The following is a 16,590-nucleotide window of genomic DNA, read 5'->3' on the forward strand; positions in this document are numbered from 1 at the left end:
TGTAGCAGAGGCCAGGGAAACTATTCCCAGGGATGGCTCGATCTACAGGACAGCTGGCCATCGAGCAGCAGGGGCCTGGGGATGGCGGGCGGGTCTAAGATGAGGAGTGGAGAGGTCCACGTGGGAGCACAGAGGCTCTGATGGGGTGAGTGGGAGGGACACGGTGGCCGCCAATGAGGACCCCACACCAGGTGAGAAATCCAGACCGTGTAACGGGGGATGGTCGGGCTGTGCCTTGGAGTCCAGCACAGCTGCAGTGCTGAGGGACTGGGCCAGAGCAGCCAAGAGAGAGGCAAAGGGCTGCGAGAGACGGACAGGCCCGCCTGCCATGCTTCCAGCTACTTGCAGAGAGGAGTGAGAGGTGCTGACTGAGAGACCCTCAGAGTGCAAGGTCTGGGGCATCCTTCCTAGGAAGAGATGCTGGAGGCTTCCAGCTGGAACACAGGAAACATCCAGGCTGTAATGGGACTTGTACGTCGAGGCAGAGAAATGGGGGACAAGTCAGATCTGGGATTCTTCACCCAGAAAAGGTAACAGAGGCCCTGGGAAGAGTTAAAGTAGCCAAAGGAGAGGGTGCAGGGACAGGAGAGCCTGGGGGCAGTGCCGAGACAGCCCCAGGAGGGCAGTTCCGGGAGCTGGAGAGCAGCTCAGGGTCAGACACCTGGCCAGAGCCCAGGGACCTACTAGCAAGGCTGTCAGAGCGCAGGGGGCAGCGGGCAAGCCAAAGGGCCACTGGGCAACGCAAGGACAGGGCACCGTGGCTTTTCCATGCAGCAAGTCCTGGTGCGGCCTCTCTGGGGCAGAAACGGTCACAGAAGTCAGGTCAGAGCTGCGTGGGGGTCTCCAGTGGTTTTGTGTGATCGGGAGGCCAGGAGTGTGAGAGCAGAACAGAGTCAGACTCAGCTTGACCTCGAGAGGCACAAGGAGGAAGGGCGGGCAGAGGAAGCGCGGGAGGACCAGAAACATGTACTAGGAAGGCCGGGAGGGCAGGCCTTCTAGAAGTAAAGGAGACCCCCACACCATGAAATGCACAAGGTTGAGGAAAAGAGTGGGACGGTGAGAAGGTGAGGGCTGAGTGGAGACCCGCAGAAGAACAAGGACGGGGCCCCCAGGACAGGGAGAAGCTGGGGGCAGGTCAATCAGTCCCCCGGGCTGGCCACCTCCTCACGGGCAGATGCTTAACTGTGAGGGTGTCAGGGCTAACACTGAGGACTTCAGGATTTAATGGTCCTCACTGAGAAAAGGGGAGAAAACTGAACATATTTTGAGGTCTATATCTGAGAGAAAAGCAAATTCCCACAAGGAGCCAGCCTGCCTCACATACAGCTCTACTCACCCAGCCTGAATGAGCTCGTTCAGCTTCGTGGCGTTCTTGTCATCCATACCTTTGATGGAAAAACAAACACACGTGAGCATCAAGTAGTCAGGAGCAAAGCCCAGCAAGACCCCACATAATAATCTCCACCGCAGACTCCAAACTGCTCAACGGGGTAGTCAAGGTCTTCCACAGTAAGACCCCATGTTAGCTGCAAGCCCTCCCCCAGGGCCCGCACACGTCACCTGTGCTGAGAGCACTGTCTTTGCCCACCTGGACATCCTCGGGGAGGGGACCACTCCCACCTCTGCACAGCTCGTCATGCCTCCAAACCCACGCCCCAGACCCCCTGCTGCGCTGGACTGCCACTCGCCCCCAACCACCTCGTTCAGAGACTCCCCTTTCTCTGGGCCCACCTTGCCCCATGCACTCTTGTCTTACGGGGCTCCTGGGTTACCTGTGGGCCCGGCTCCGTCAGCTCTGAACGACGGACTGACACCCTGCGTGTTTACTAGAGCGGACACCCCTTTCCTCTGCCCCATCCCCCACTCATTGCTGCCCTCAGGACACACGAGACAGGAAGTGTAGTAACCAGGTAAAAGGAGGATGGAGGTGGTGCGTATGTGCAGGCCACTGTGAGATTCTTTGAACCCTGCTGAATATTTGGGGAATAAAACACAATGGGTCACAAACACACAGCCAGGCTGAAAACCAAAGACAAGGACAAAACCTTAAAAGCAGCCAGAGAAAAACAATGTATCCCCTACAGAGGAACAAGGACATAAATGGCCAGTGACCTCTCAGCCATGAAGAAAAAACTGTCATCCAGCAAAAATACCTTTTAAGAACAAAGATGAAGTAAAGACTTTTCAGATAAATGACAACAGAAAGAATTCACAGCTGGCAGAGGCAGGGTGAGAAAGCCTGAAGGAAGCCCAGCAGGCTGAAGGGACATGTGCCAGATGGAAACGGATCTTCAGGAAATAGTGCTTGGCACCAGGGAGGGCAAACACAGACCCTGTCCCTAAACAAGCCAGACGCAGCCCTGCCCTCCAACAGCATGGACCACACGAGCACAGTCAGTGTAAGTGACCGCTGGGGCTATGCGTGAGCATGTGACACGAGAGCCAGCCTGTCGGGGACGTTCGTGGACCTGTGAGCTGAGACCAAAGGGGAGGGAAGGGCCCATGGGTCCTGCATCCGGCAGCCTGGATGGACGGAGTGACAGACAGAAGGCCCGGAGGGTGGGACCACCACAACTTCGGGGCTCAAGTCACCAGATGGGGGCACCATGCAAGGAACCTCCCTTTGAAGAGAAGCCATTTCAACCAACTGGTGAGGACTGCAGACAGCCGAGGTCTTCCCCGGCCTCTCCTGATACCCGCATGGCACCAGGCCTGGGGCAAAGTGTGACTTGTCACTCAATAGCCCAGGAGGCTTGAATAGTCATCCGTTTCCATCAAAACTGAGGGTCCTCAGGCCCTTTTCAAGGTGGAACGCCGCCCAGCTCACGCAGCTGCTGTGACACAAGGTGGGGTGTGTCAAAGGACCAGGAACACAGCAGAGACTCAGTCTATGTCTTAAGAATCGGATGTCTGGAGACCTCAGTTACAAAAAGTATGTTAACAAAGAGCATGCTCTGACCACTGGAGCTCAGACACATGTTCCCAGTAGCCCAGAAAGGGTTACCACTGTGTGCAGGGCACGCGGACAACTGCCCATCCCAGCGAGCTCTTTCCTCCACAAACCTTCACCAGAGGACACAATAGTGTCCCAGCAGGTGGATCAGTGGGTGGGTGCAGTGGGGGCTCAGAGGGAGGGGCCCACCAAGGAGGAGTGCTTTGAAGCAGCTTTGGGAGCCCCAAGCCCAGGTGGGGCCTCACGGGGATGTGTGTGTATGCGTGTGTGTGTGTGTGCATATGTGTGCACACGTGCACTCGAGTGCTGCTGGACCAAGAGGGACCAACCAGGTGTCACTAGCAGGACCAGGAGCAGATGAGCTGGAGGGGACGCCAGGCAGGAAGACGGGCTGAAGTCCAAGTGCAGAGGCCTCTTGGGTCGGGGGATCCAGGTGACACCCCAAGGGTAACAGGAAGCTGACAAGAGAATGAGGCCTGCCTCCTGTGGGGAGCACTCGGGCTGGGATGTGGGAGATGGAGGATGGGACCCCAACATGCTGCCAGGACCGGGAATATTTTAGGGCAAGGACAGAAAGGAGGACGGACAAGGAAGCAGGGATACCAGGGGGTGGGGCCCCAGAGCCCCCTCAACAGCACTCAAAGCAGGAGCTGGGGGTTTGTTTAAGTAAGTCGTCAGCCTGCAGGAGCATGGGGCGGGGAGCCAGGCCACCTGTCCCTTCCTTTGGAGGCTCCTGGAATTCTTGCCTGTTTCAGGAAGGGCGGGTCACCCTGGGAATGCCCACCCTGCCGGCCCTCCTGTCCGGCTATGACGTGTTAGGTGACAGCTTATAATCATCTCATAGTGTCTCATTTAATCTTCAGAGTGGTCCTGCGTGTGTGTGCCCTTCCAACCCACGTGACAGGCGGACAACTGGGGGCTGGAGAGGCGAGGCTGAGGCCTCTTGTCTGTGGTCACATGGGGAGGCCAGAGCACCTGTGCATCTAAAAGGAATCTAGTTACAAGGAGATGCTCAGAGCAAGGCAAAGGGAGGGGCCCAGACCCTTCAGTGTACCAGGGTCGGGAAAGGCCAGAAAGTGGGGGCTGTTCTAGGTCAAGACTCAAAAGACACGGCAGCTGTGAGCGGGCACTGTTCCCAATAGGCATGTCCTGCCCGGCATGGTGGGACGCACTGGGAGATCTGAGTTTGGGCAGAATACCAGGTGAGGCTGTGGTACCCACTTGATAAATCTTAAATGTGCTTGCTGGGCATGCAGGAGAATGTCCTCGTTCACTGGGGCCAATGGCTGAGGGGTTTAGAGTGGGCTCAGACGTCTGCAACTTACAGTCACACAGCTGAGCAAGAAAAAATGCAAGTGTGTGGAGGAGGGACAGGAACGGGAGAGACAGTAACACAAACAAGGCCAAGGTTCAGGACCCATGAATCTAAATGATGGTATGTGGGGGTTGTTACGTTCTCCTTCGATTTTTCTGTATATTAAAACGTTCTGTACGTTAAAATGCTTTCAAAATGTAAGTCGGAGAGAAAACAGAAGAGCCCCCAGTACTAAAACTCCCAACTGTAAGAGGATAGCAGGCAGGCCCTGCTGGGAGGAGGCCGCCCCTGAGCAAAGGGTACTCACAGCCCCCGATCTTCTTGCGCAGCTCCCCATAGCAGATCAGGCCATACAGCTCCTGGGACGACTTCTTCAGCCCGCGAGAGAACACTGAAAATGAAGAAAGGCTGCGGCTTTAGAAGGAGAAAACACAGACGTGCGGGGCTTGCCCAGCTTGTGTGCACACCAGGGTGCGGGGGGACATTTCTTGGCTTTGACCACTGCACCACGAACCACGGGGTGCTAACATCAGGGGACACTGGGCAGAGTACACGGCAACATGGTGCTGTTTTTGCAATTTTCAAAATAAAAAGTTAAAAGAGAAAAAGGGAGTGGTTTAGAAAACTAGTTGTAACAGGCAGAGCAACGTCCCCAGAGGGGAAAACAGGACGTCCAGCATGGCCGGCTTCCGCGAGGCAGAGGAGGGTCAGGACCACCTCTCTGAGCACAGAACCCACCCAACCTCCACGAGGGGCTGGCAGCACGGGAACCAAGGAGGCCCACCTCTCATGCCTCCTGGGATGACAGACAACTCGCCCCAGGCCTGGGGCCAGAAGGAAGAGGAAATGCGGCTTGAGTGCTCTGGACGCCCCCTTGCTTGTCAGCAGCAGACCACAGTGTGATTTGGGAGGCAACACCCAGGGTTAAGCCAGCCCATGTATAGCCTGCTCGTGGCTGGAGGAGACCACACCACCAGGTATGAGCAGAAGTGCTGACGGAGGCTCCAGAGGCTCTGTAATAGACTGATTCAGCCCCGATGCCCGCCCTGGACACCTACCTGCAGGCGTCTCTGATGCCAGGAAAGAAATTCTCACGTGCTCAAACCACTGTTACCTTGAGTGTATTATGTGAAGCCAAGCCTGACAGCGCCTTGTAAGTCTGGTTACTGCCCAGTTGGCCCCTTTCCGATCATCTCACAGGGCAGTGACCACTGCCATGTGTCCCTCTCACAACTGTTCTCTCCCCAGAGACCCCCTTTCAAAGATTTGGCTGTGTGTGATTACAACAATAGGAAAGGAAAAGAAAAGTATATTAGTAAATAGAAAGTAAAGTTCTGAGTGAATGACCTAAAACAAGGATTCTGAACCTCGAATAGCCTCTGAGGAGCCCGGGGCTCTGCTAACATCACACGCCAACCATTCCCGAAGGTTCTCCTGAGAGAAAGACCGACAGACTCAGCGTACTCTTACAGGGACCACTACTCGGGAACCTTACGATCCACCATGCAGTCGATAAACAAATGTGGGCTTTCAGACAATGGAACAGTACTCAGCCATAGAAAGGAATGAACGGACCCTAAAAAAGCCTAACACACCCTACAACCTGGATGCACCTGGAAAACATCATGCTCAGTGAAAGAAACCGGACACTAAAGGCCCTGCATTGTATGACTCCACTGATATGAAGCGTCCAGGAGAGACAAAGATCTGTGGCTCCGTGGCTGCTGGGGCTGGGGAAGGGGCTGCGAAACAGCTGCACAGCGTGGAACCCAGTGTGACCACCAGTGCAGCACCAAGAGGCGGGCAGGCCTCTGGCCTCACACGGTCAACCGGCTGCCACCAGCTCTGAAAGGTGATCAGGACCAGCGAGAGACCTCCGTGCAGACCTCGGCTCAACAGAAAGAAGGCACTTCCCATGGGGCCACACCGGGACACCAAGGGCATGTGGGTCAGGCAGAAGACACTGCAGAGGGGCTTCCCTGGTGGCGCAGTGGTTAAGAATCTGCCTGCCAATGCAGGGGACAAGGGTTCGAGCCCTGGTCTGGGAAGATCCCACATGCCACAGAGCAACTAAGCCCATGTGCCACAACTACTGAGCCTGCACTCTAGAGCCCGTAAGCCACAACTACTGAGCCTGTGTGCCGCAACTACTGAAGCCCACGTGCCTAGAGCCCATGCTCTGCAACAAGAGAAGCCACTGCAATGAGAAGCCCGTGTACTGCAATGCAGAGTAACCCCCGCTCACTACAACTAGAGAAAGTTCAAGTGCAGCAATGAAGACCCAACACAGCCAAAAATAAATAAATTTTTTTAAAAAGAGTTAAAAAAAGAAGACACTGCAGAGAAGGGAGAATGGCCCCGGTGGGGCTGACCCTGCAGAGCTGACTGTGGAACTGAGGGCGGCTGATGCATCCACCCTTCATCCAAGTTGGAAAAAGGGCTGAAAGGGAATGATACCTCCAGTGGGAGAGGGGAGTTTAGGAGGCTGTCCAGCAGGGGGAGGTGACAAAAATGCCCAGGAAAGACACATCCACTCTAGATGTCCCACAGAGCTCAGTGTGGCCACCCTGCGACACGCCTCTGGACCTCGGGGCAGACGATGCACCATGTCCACACCGGGAGCCTGGGTGGTCCACTCTGCCCATAGCCTGGTGGTGGTGAAAGCACAGAACTTGCTAGAGCACGGCCCCGGGAATGACCCCCCACCGCCTGATCTCCAGGTAGCTTCCTCCTACCCCCTTCCCCTTCTCCTGTTGCTGAGGCCTTCACATTGGAAGAGAGTATTTCGAGACCAGCCAAAGCAGATGAAAGACCTGCTCTTGTGGAATGACTTTCAGAAAGAACAGACTATGTAACAACAAAAAAGAGAAATGCGGAAGACAGAGAAAGAGCCAAACAGCTAAAACTCGTTTCTGCGTGCCAGCCTGGAGGGAGGGAGGGTGTTCGTGATGACGACAGATAGTAACAACAGCGCACAGGACCAGAGTCGATATTTTCAAATCAACCAGGGATGTGAGCAACAGTCTGAGCTAAGGATGAGCACAGCCAGCAGACACACAGACTCCGTGGAGATGGCCTGACAAAGAACAAAATGCTGCCGACTTGCCACAATGCACCACAGCCATTGAGAGGCTTACGTTCATGGCCACATGGACACTGAGAGCACACGCACGTGCGCCCGCGCACACACACACACACAGCAGTAGTAAAAGACTTGTGGGTCAGACCGAGGGACTGCTGCAAAGCATGGAAACTGAGCGCCCACTTCCCAGGGTCCTTAGAAGGAGCAGCAACCTCACTACATAGATATGGCACTAGAAGAGGTTGGAGCCACCATTTTGTTTGTGTTGTATCTTCCTCATCAAGATGTCAGGCTGGATGGGTGGCCCCTGAAGCAGAAGGCTTTTAAGCAGGAAAGATACCTTAAAAAGACTAGTGAGAAGCCAAAGGATTTAACTGGCCAGAGAGAACCTCGGTGAGGTCATAAACTCAGCAGAAAGCAGGCACTGCACGTGGGGCCTCACATGAAATAGGACTTGCCCAGAGCAACATGCACTCGTCTGTCAGGTGCTCCTTTCTGCCTTTGTCATGGACAGAACCAGATGGGAAATGCAGGGAGAGGCAGACAGACCCCCAGGACAGAGGGCCGGACACGCATCTTCCCGGAGGGTTGTCAGACAGTGCTGTGACGGGATGCTCACAATGAGACAATTAGCAGTAACGTTAGTATAATTTTACCTCAATTGTGTGAATTTATCTGAAAAAAAGTGCTATATGAAAAGTGCTATATGAATAAAGATATCCACCCTGCGTTATTTAAAAACACTATAAGTGACTTGCAAATCCAAAAGGAAAGGTAAAATGTATTCATTTGTAGTATCTCCATGCAAACAAATACATTTAGTAAAAAACACATGGAGGGGCTTCCCTGGTGGCGCAGTGGTTGAGAATCTGCCTGCCGATGCAGGGGACACGGGTTCGAGCCCTGGTCTGGGAGGATCCCACATGCCACGGAGCAACTGGGCCCGCTCGCCACAACTACTGAGCCTGCGCGTCTGGAGCAGTGCTCCGCAACGAGAGGCCGCGACAGTGAGAGGCCTGCGCACCACGATGAAGAGTGGCCCCCGCTCACCACAACTGGAGAAAGCCCTCACACAGAAATGAAGACTCAACACAGCCAAAAATAACTAACTAACTAACTAACTAACTATATACATATACATATACATATACATATACATATACATATACATATATACATATATATATATATGTATATATATATATATGTTAAAAAAAAAACACATGGAGGGACTTCCCTGGTGGTCCAGTGGTTAAGAATCCACCTTCCTAAGCAGGGGACGCAGGTTCAAGCCCTGGTCAGGGAACTAAGATCTCACATGCCATGCCACAACTACTGAGCCCACGTGCCACAAACAGAAGCCTGTGCACCGCAACGAAAGATACCACATGCTGCTACTAAGACCTGACGCAGCCAAATAAATAAAAAATTAATTAATTAAAAAAAGAACTGATCACCAAGCATTAGGTTAAGAAAACTTACCAATATTGAAAAAACTAAAACAGATGTCATTTAAAAAACAAACATATGGGGCTTCCCTGGTGGCGCAGTGGTTGAGAGTCTGCCTGCCGATGCAGGGGACACGGGTTCGTGCCCCGGTCCGGGAGGATCCCACATGCCGCGGAGCGGCTGGGCCCGTGAGCCATGGCCGCTGAGCCTGCGCGTCCGGAGCCTGTGCTCCACAACGGGAGAGGCCACAACAGTGAGAGGCCCACATACCGCAAAAAAAAAAAAAAAGAAAAAGAAAAAACAAACACATGGAGAAATTCTACATCAACATGAAAAGGTGGTGTGAAAACAGTACTTGTAAGGCAGAAGTCAAGAGACAGAGCGAGAGGGGTACAATGGGAAGAGGATGCTGCCTGGACTCGCACCTCCACTCCCCGCATCGCTGGGATGGACAGGGGCCAGGGCCTCCACCGCTGAGCCGGGGCTTTCTCCTCTGCCCGAGCAAGCGCATTACAGGCACCTCCAGGGAAGAGCACGCCACGTGCCCAACACAGGCGGCAGTGGGGACAAGAGAGGATTCAGGGGAGGATTTCTGGGACAACTGACACAGGAGCTGAGTCCTGGTGAACAGGTTAGGGAGGACGACCAAGTGGGAGTGGCAGGAGTGTGGCAGGAGTCAAGGTGTGAAGGAAAGTGCAGGTAAGGAGGGAGGTGACTCCATTCCCGGGGCCGTGGCAGGTCATGGTGCGGGCCTCTGGTGGGGCAGAGGGAGGGGGCTCAGGCAAGGGAGCAGCCGGGCAGATGAGCATTTTGTGTGGATCTCACAGCTCAAAGGCTGGGTTAGGAAGGGCAGGACCAGACAGTGGGAGAGCAGCACTGGTCTAGGGCAGGACCAAGGCAGGCCAGACGGTAAGGACAGATCTGAGAAGCTCGGAGTAGAACCAGAAACAGTGACAGGTGAGTAAGAGATGCCCCCAAAGATTCAAAGGGAAATACATTCAGGGGACAGTGTTGTAGGACAGAACCAGATGGGGATTCCCTGGCGGTCCAGTGGTTAGAACTCTGCGCTTTCACTGCTGGGGCCCAGGTTCAGTCCCTGGTCAGGGAACTAAGATCCTGCAAGCCACGTGGTGTGGCCAAAAAAAAAACCAAAAAAAAGACAGAACCAGATGGGAAATGCAGTGACCATAACAACCGTCACCAGACCCTGGGACCTCCCAGTCCCTGAGAGCCCCAGCGCTGGCCGATGGCAGGGAGGAAGGACTTCTCCAGGGCAGAGGACGGCAAATTGCAGGCCAGATCCGGCCCAAGGGCTCTCTTTGTAAACAGGCAAATGCAGCAACATGCGTTCCTCTATGTATTATCCACAATGAGCTAGAAAGCAGAGTGAAGTGGTTTCAATAAAGACCATAAAACCCCAAAGCCAAAAATATCAATATTCACCATCTGACCTTTTACAGAAAAAGACAACTTGAATCACTGTCTCTGGGCCTTTCTAAGGCCGGAGGAGGAATCCCTGGCCCTGGCATCCCGACCTAAGGGAAAGCCAGCGAGGAGAGCCAGATGGGTCAGCGGGGGGAGGCTAGGACACACTGACTGGCCAAGAGAACACCTGCAGGGTACAGGCAAAGGTTCAAAGGGGAGTGACGTGACCACAGCAACCACGATTATTCTGGATCAGAACTGATGTTATTTGGAGGGTGTGTCAGAAATCAGTGCAGTCGGTGGAAGCACACATGTGGAGACACCAATCGACGAGAGAAGCAGCAGGAACGACACAGACACATGATTCTCCCAGCGTGTGGACACAGGAGGCAGCAATGCCTCCCCTTAGGACAGAGGTGCTCTGAGCAGGAAGTCAGAACTGCACCTGGCGATGACCTAGACTCATGAATTAAAGATGGAGCCACGCAAACTGGACTCAAATACAGAGCCTGGGAAAAGCCCTGGAACGCCAGCCCTCCACCCGGGCCGACGCACACCAGGCCCTGCCTGACCCTCACCCCACTGGGGCTCCCTTGGGAGAAGGGCGGGCAATGGGGAGGTATGATTCTGGACCACAGTGCCCTCCCTCCCGGGGGGGAGCGGACCAGGGACTCAGACACCACAGGCTTCCTTGTAACTCAGCCTGACCACCAGTTACGAGGCCTCCTGTCAGCCAAAGCACCACAGGTGAGTACATCCCAGGCCGTGTGGCTGGGTGAGAATAATGCCAGAGGTGTGGCCTGCAGGTTTGCGGAAGCCACGCTCCTGGACCAGAAGCCACCCCACCTCTGGCCCCAGGAAGCCGGCCTAGGCACTCACCGTTGTCGAAGTCAATGTACTTGGTGATCTTGTGCCACGTGCGGTAGTAGAAGTGCCGGACCTGCTCCTTGTTCTTCACCATGCTGGCGGGCTTGCCTTTCTTCTTGTATTTCAGAGCAATGTTGTTCTGAATCGCTTCAAAGTCTTTCCCATGCTGGAAAAGAAAGTCCACATTAAAAGCACGAGGTTAGGGGCTTCCCTGGTGGCGCAGTGGTTAAAAATCCGCCTGCCAATGCAGGGGACACGGGTTCAAGCCCTGGTCCGGGAAGATCTCACCTGCCACGGAGCAACTAAGCCCGTGCGCCACAACTACTGAGCCTGCGCTCTAGAGCCCGCGAGCCACAACTACTGAAGCCCGTGTGCCACAACTACTGAAGCCCACGTGCCTAGAGCCTGTGCTCTGCAACAAGAGAAGCCACCACAATGAGAAGCCTGTGCCCCGCAACAAAGAGTAGCCCCCGCTCACTGCAACTAGAGAAAGCCCGTGTGCAGCAGCGAAGACCCAATACAGCCAAAAATTAAATAAATGAATAAATAAATTTATAAAAAAACTAGATTGTCTAATACTTTATAAAATAACACAAAGGGTGATAATAAAGCTAACTTCAAAAAAAAAGCACGAGGTTATAGGGAGGGTGGGAGGGAGATGCAAGAGGGAGGAGATATGGGGATATATGTATATGTATGGCTGATTCACTTTGTTATAAAGCAGGAACTGACACACCATTGTAGAGCAATTATAATCCAATAAAGATGTTAAAAAAAAAACAACCCACGAGGTTACAACAAGGCAGCCTTCTGTACAATGAAGACACTTCCTGAAAAGGGAGAAAAGGGACCGCTGTGGTTAAGCAAGTGTCCTTCATGGCTCCTACTTGTGCATGAGCTTCAACCTGGCTTCCCCAGAACCTCAGGTTTCAACTAGAATAGTGGATAATGCAGCAACAGAACTATCATAGCACGTGGATACCAATGAGGCAAGGACCCCAGAGCAGTAGAAACATGAAGCTCATCACTTAGACAAAGGGCTTAATCTCCAGAGTTCTTTAGAGCCCATGAAATGAGCCACCCCCATGAAGACAATAATCAGAAGACACAACACAAGGATGGAGGGGCTCAGGGTGCTGTATATCTGGCATCTTAAAATAAAACAACACATCAACTATTCAGAAACAGCTTCACTGATTTGATCATACAAAAGGTATTCTATGTTCGAACACGGATAACAAATATGAACGTTTATTAAGAGAATCATGCAGAATATGCTCTGAATACATCTGTGGGCCTTCCTTCAACACCTCCATGCAAAAGCTGAGTACATCTTAGATTTTCAGAATGGAATTTATGTTCCAGAGAACACAGTCCCCATCAGTGCTGTTCTGGTATTGATGCAACGAGAACCAACTACTGATACTACTCATCAACTACTGATACTCTCATCAAAACCAAGCCAGCAAGAAGCACTGGGAAGGACCTGGAGGTAACAGCACCCTAGCAGCAATGAGCACCTCTGGTACCCAGATCTTGGTTTCTAAATCCCATTTTCCAAAAGGAACCACGGCTCCTTGGAAAAATGGCCAGGTCTGGGGCAGGGAAAATACCAGGTGAGTCCAGAATATCTTGTGGTGCCAGAAAGTGAGAAAGTGCTCAAAGTGTAAGGGGAACATGTTAGAATGACACAGCAGCCAACCTGAAGAGGCTCCCAGTGGGCAAATTTAGAACAATCTGGGCAACAAAATCACAATGATATGAATGGATTATGACCCATGGAAGAGAATAAGTATCCCTAGGTCCATACAGGTATAAAGAAATAATTGAATAAATATATAAATGGAGGAGAAGGGAGAGCTTTTCCTTGCATGGGATTTCCACTTAATAAATGTAGAAAGAATAACAGGATCAGGTCATCACTGGGTAAACACCACAGTAATCGTTGTTCCAGGTAAGAAGAGGCAATGGTTGCTTAAATTAGTGGGAGAAAGAATGATGAGAAACAGGGTATTTACGTAGTCTCAAAGTAAAAAAAAAAAAAGAAAAAAAGACTTGGCAGTGGAGAACCTGGGAGATGCCACCTGAATGCAGTGATCAAGGTTCACACAGCCAGGCCTGAGACAGATCACACTGCACACTCTGGACAGGATGCACCAATGATGCACAGCAATCTCACAGTACTCTTGACAGAAAACACAAAACATGAACTTATCCGTGCGGAAACATCAGGTAAGCTCAATGAGGGGCACTCTATGAATGAACAGACTTGGAATCTTCAAAAATGTCAAGGTCGTGAGAGACCAGGAAAAAAAGGGAAGACTGAGGGACCTGTCCCAGGTGGGAGGACCCAGGAGCCATGGCAACCAAATGCAACGTGGGGTCCTGAACCAGAATAGGACATCAGTGCAAATACTGATGACGTTACACTAACTCTCCTCATTTTGCTGGTCACCCTGCAGTTACGTGGGTGTCAGGAAAGCAGGGTAAAGGGCATGTGAGCGTTCTCTGTACTCTTTTTGCAGCTTTTTCCAACTCTGAAATCGTTTCAAAATTTAAGGTCAAAAAGTAAAGATGCTATGGGACTTCCCTGGCAGTCCAGTGGTTAAGACTAAACACTTCCACTGCATGGGGCGCGGGTTCGATCCCTGGTCAGGGAACTAAGATCCCACATGTTGTACGGTGCAGCCAAAACAAAGAGTAAAAATCCTGAAAGAATGAAAAGCTCACTCACTGTTTTAAAAGAAGCAATGGAGGTGAACCAGAGCAAGGCAGAGCTGCACCTGAAGTGCCTTCCTCCAGCGTCCAGCTCAGGCACCACTTCCCCCACAAAACTCCCCTCAGCTCTTGACTAGAACTGTGACGCAAACACACATGGCCTCTAAATCTCAGGACTTCGTTTCATAGCTGGGTTAACGAACCCAGAGGTGATCTGACGGCCCAGATGGGGACTAGAATCTGGGCTTTGCGATTCCTCATCCCGTGTTCTCAAAGGACGCTGCCTTCTGAACTCTTGTGGCATCTGTCAGCATATACCTTCTGAGAGTCCCACTTCTCCTGTGCCTGTTACGTTTTCCCAGTAAGACTGCCAGCCCCTTAGGGGGGACTTCTTTGCATTTCTATACTTAGCCATGAACTAGGTAAATAAAGGGTGGTGGCAACAACAGCAACAGTGAAAAAGGCAAAGTTGAAAGAGAAAACTGTAAGGAGGTGAAGCACACATTTCAAAGACTGAAACGAGAACTCGCAGTATTCGTACAGCTGTCACAGAGATGGCAGGAAACAGGAGATGCCCAGCAGCTGGATTTGTAGGACACTGGGAAGTGCAGACAGAACACGGGAGGGGAAGCACAGCAGAGATGAGGCCTCCAGCAATTATCGACCCAGTGAAAAGCAAGCAGAAGATGCTGGCCACGCGGCTGCGAGTAAGATAGGAATCAAGACTGGACAGCAATACGGACAGACAGACGTAAGAAGGGAAAAGGAAAAGTCGGCAACAGGCTTTGTGAAATGGAGTATAGAGGATGTCGAGGACAACCACGTTGGTCCAGGCGTTCATCCCACTGGTCTTCCCGCCAGCTCCCTGTCATGGGGGCCACAACCTTTACCCCTGGCCACAGGGAGGAGTCTGGGATGGGACCAGCCAAGCTGAGTTGTGCCCAGAACTGTCCTAACTAGCATGGAGGAGGGGTTGGGGAGGCACTCTCGCCCCTGGGGAGCATCTGAAGCAGGAGAGAATAAGCACAGAAATGTCACCCCCAACACACGGGGTGACAGACAGAGGCCCAGTGACACCGTGGGAGTCCCTGCACACAGTCAGGCTTGATCCAGCCCCTCCGGCTCCCTCCCAGTTCAGTTCTGAGAGCTGCTCAATGCTCGGTTTTGCCCCTCTGCACTGCTCTGAGCTGGGTCTCGTCACTTGAGGCATAGCTCAGTCAGACGAGAGTGCATCAGAAAGGCAGGGAAGACCCTCATCAACACTGCAGAGGCCTGTGCTGAGCACCACGCCCCACAGGTGAAGATGCTCGTGGTTACATACGCCCTAGCCGACCAGCCGGTCATCAAGGCCCCACCAGAGTCCCACTGAGTTTTGGTCAGACACACGAAGCAACAGACATAAAGCCCACACTTGTGCATGCGCTCCCTCTCTCCCTCCCCCTCCCCCTCCCTCCTCTCCCTCTCCCTCCCCCCCCACTGAGTTTTGGTCAGACACATGCGACAACAGACATAAAGCCCACACTTGTGCATGCGCGCGCGCGCGCTCTCTCTCTCTCACACACACATACACACACATACTATTTGGGATACACCGATAGTACCAACAGTGGAAAGCATTAAGTGACCTGAATAGCCAATTATTATTATTATTATTATTATTATTATTATTAATCAAGGATTTCAGGAGACCTCAAAACACCTACCTGGTAGAAAAGGTAAAACAAGAAGGCTAGCCCGATGAGAGGGGAATGAACTAATTCCCCTGAAGAAAGGTAAGGGCAGGTCATTAACACGGATTTCTTCTCCTGCTTTTCATCAACAACCATGTCTCCCCCACGCTCCTGCAACCGAGTAGCCAGACTGCCTGCAGAGCCCACTTTCTCCCCAAGACAGAGGGGCCACACCAAAGCAGTAACTATTTCAGGTGAGAGTCAGAAATGGTTGTTGATTCTGAGAACACTCCAGGAATCACAAGTCTTCTATGCCTAACAAACAGCTTAAAGAAGGCACCATTTGGGCATACAATCTATAAAAGAACAGCCTCTGTACTTTACCCTAGAACTGTCCAGGGAAGAAAAGGAACACACTTGAATGTGTTTGAATGACTTCGCGTCTACTGGAACAAGCCTCCCGTGGACATTTCATTCTCTCCTCGGACAACAGAGTCAGGCAGCACCAACACGTGGCCTCCTCCAGCCAGGAAGGGCAGAACTGAACCATCGACCTCGCAAGGGGCAGGCCAGCCACAGGAAAGCTCTGAACTCGGCTCTGCGTCCTGTTCTCTGCTCACAGTCAGGTGTCTCCTGATCTATGAACACTCCATGGTTTCAGTTCCAAAGCCTCCTTCCTCTGAGCCTTGTTTCACAGGCTTGGCTAGACTTTTCTATCACTCCAATTAGTTCACTAGTAAAAGAATAAGGCTCACTGACCAAGTAACCTACTCTTGATACTACAACCCAAAGAAGAAGTCTAAATAAAATATGGAATGTGCACAAAGCTGTCCACGGTAGCATTATTTACAACAGAATCTAGAAGGAACCACAACAATCAATAATACAAAAATGGTTAAGTAGAACAAGGACTGGCCAGAGGGTAAGTATTTAGGTGTTGCAGGGCCACAGGTACTGCAGGAACCACACTGTAGTCAAAGACAATGTACAAGTGAAGAGGCTGAGCTGTGTTCCAATAAAACTTGATTTACCAAAACAGGCAGTGAGCATGTGGGTCATAGTTGCCTTCATCTGAAGCAGAACATTTATAAGCATTAAAAAAATACTGAGT

General features: G+C 52.1%; 1 protein-coding gene across 7 annotated transcripts in view; it reads right to left on the bottom strand.

Annotated features, from left to right (window-relative positions):
* CRAMP1 (cramped chromatin regulator homolog 1) overlaps positions 1 to 16,590 on the bottom strand; it is a 60,851-nt gene that overhangs the window by 30,275 nt on the left and 13,986 nt on the right. For all 7 annotated transcript variants that reach the window (XR_014017541.1, XM_081255539.1, XM_081255542.1 and 4 more), the window contains exons 4-6: positions 11,104 to 11,257; positions 4,576 to 4,659; positions 1,337 to 1,385 (exon numbers count right to left, since the gene is read on the bottom strand). Coding sequence is in view for 6 of the 7 variants with exons in the window: in XM_081255539.1 (XP_081111665.1) it covers positions 1,337 to 1,385; positions 4,576 to 4,659; positions 11,104 to 11,257 (287 nt within the window). In the remaining variant the exon portion in view is untranslated. The remainder of the gene's footprint in view (positions 1 to 1,336; positions 1,386 to 4,575; positions 4,660 to 11,103; positions 11,258 to 16,590) is intronic.

Source organism: Mesoplodon bidens (genome assembly GCF_964165515.1).
Source record: "Mesoplodon bidens genome assembly, chromosome: 15".
Lineage (NCBI taxonomy): Eukaryota > Metazoa > Chordata > Mammalia > Artiodactyla > Ziphiidae > Mesoplodon > Mesoplodon bidens.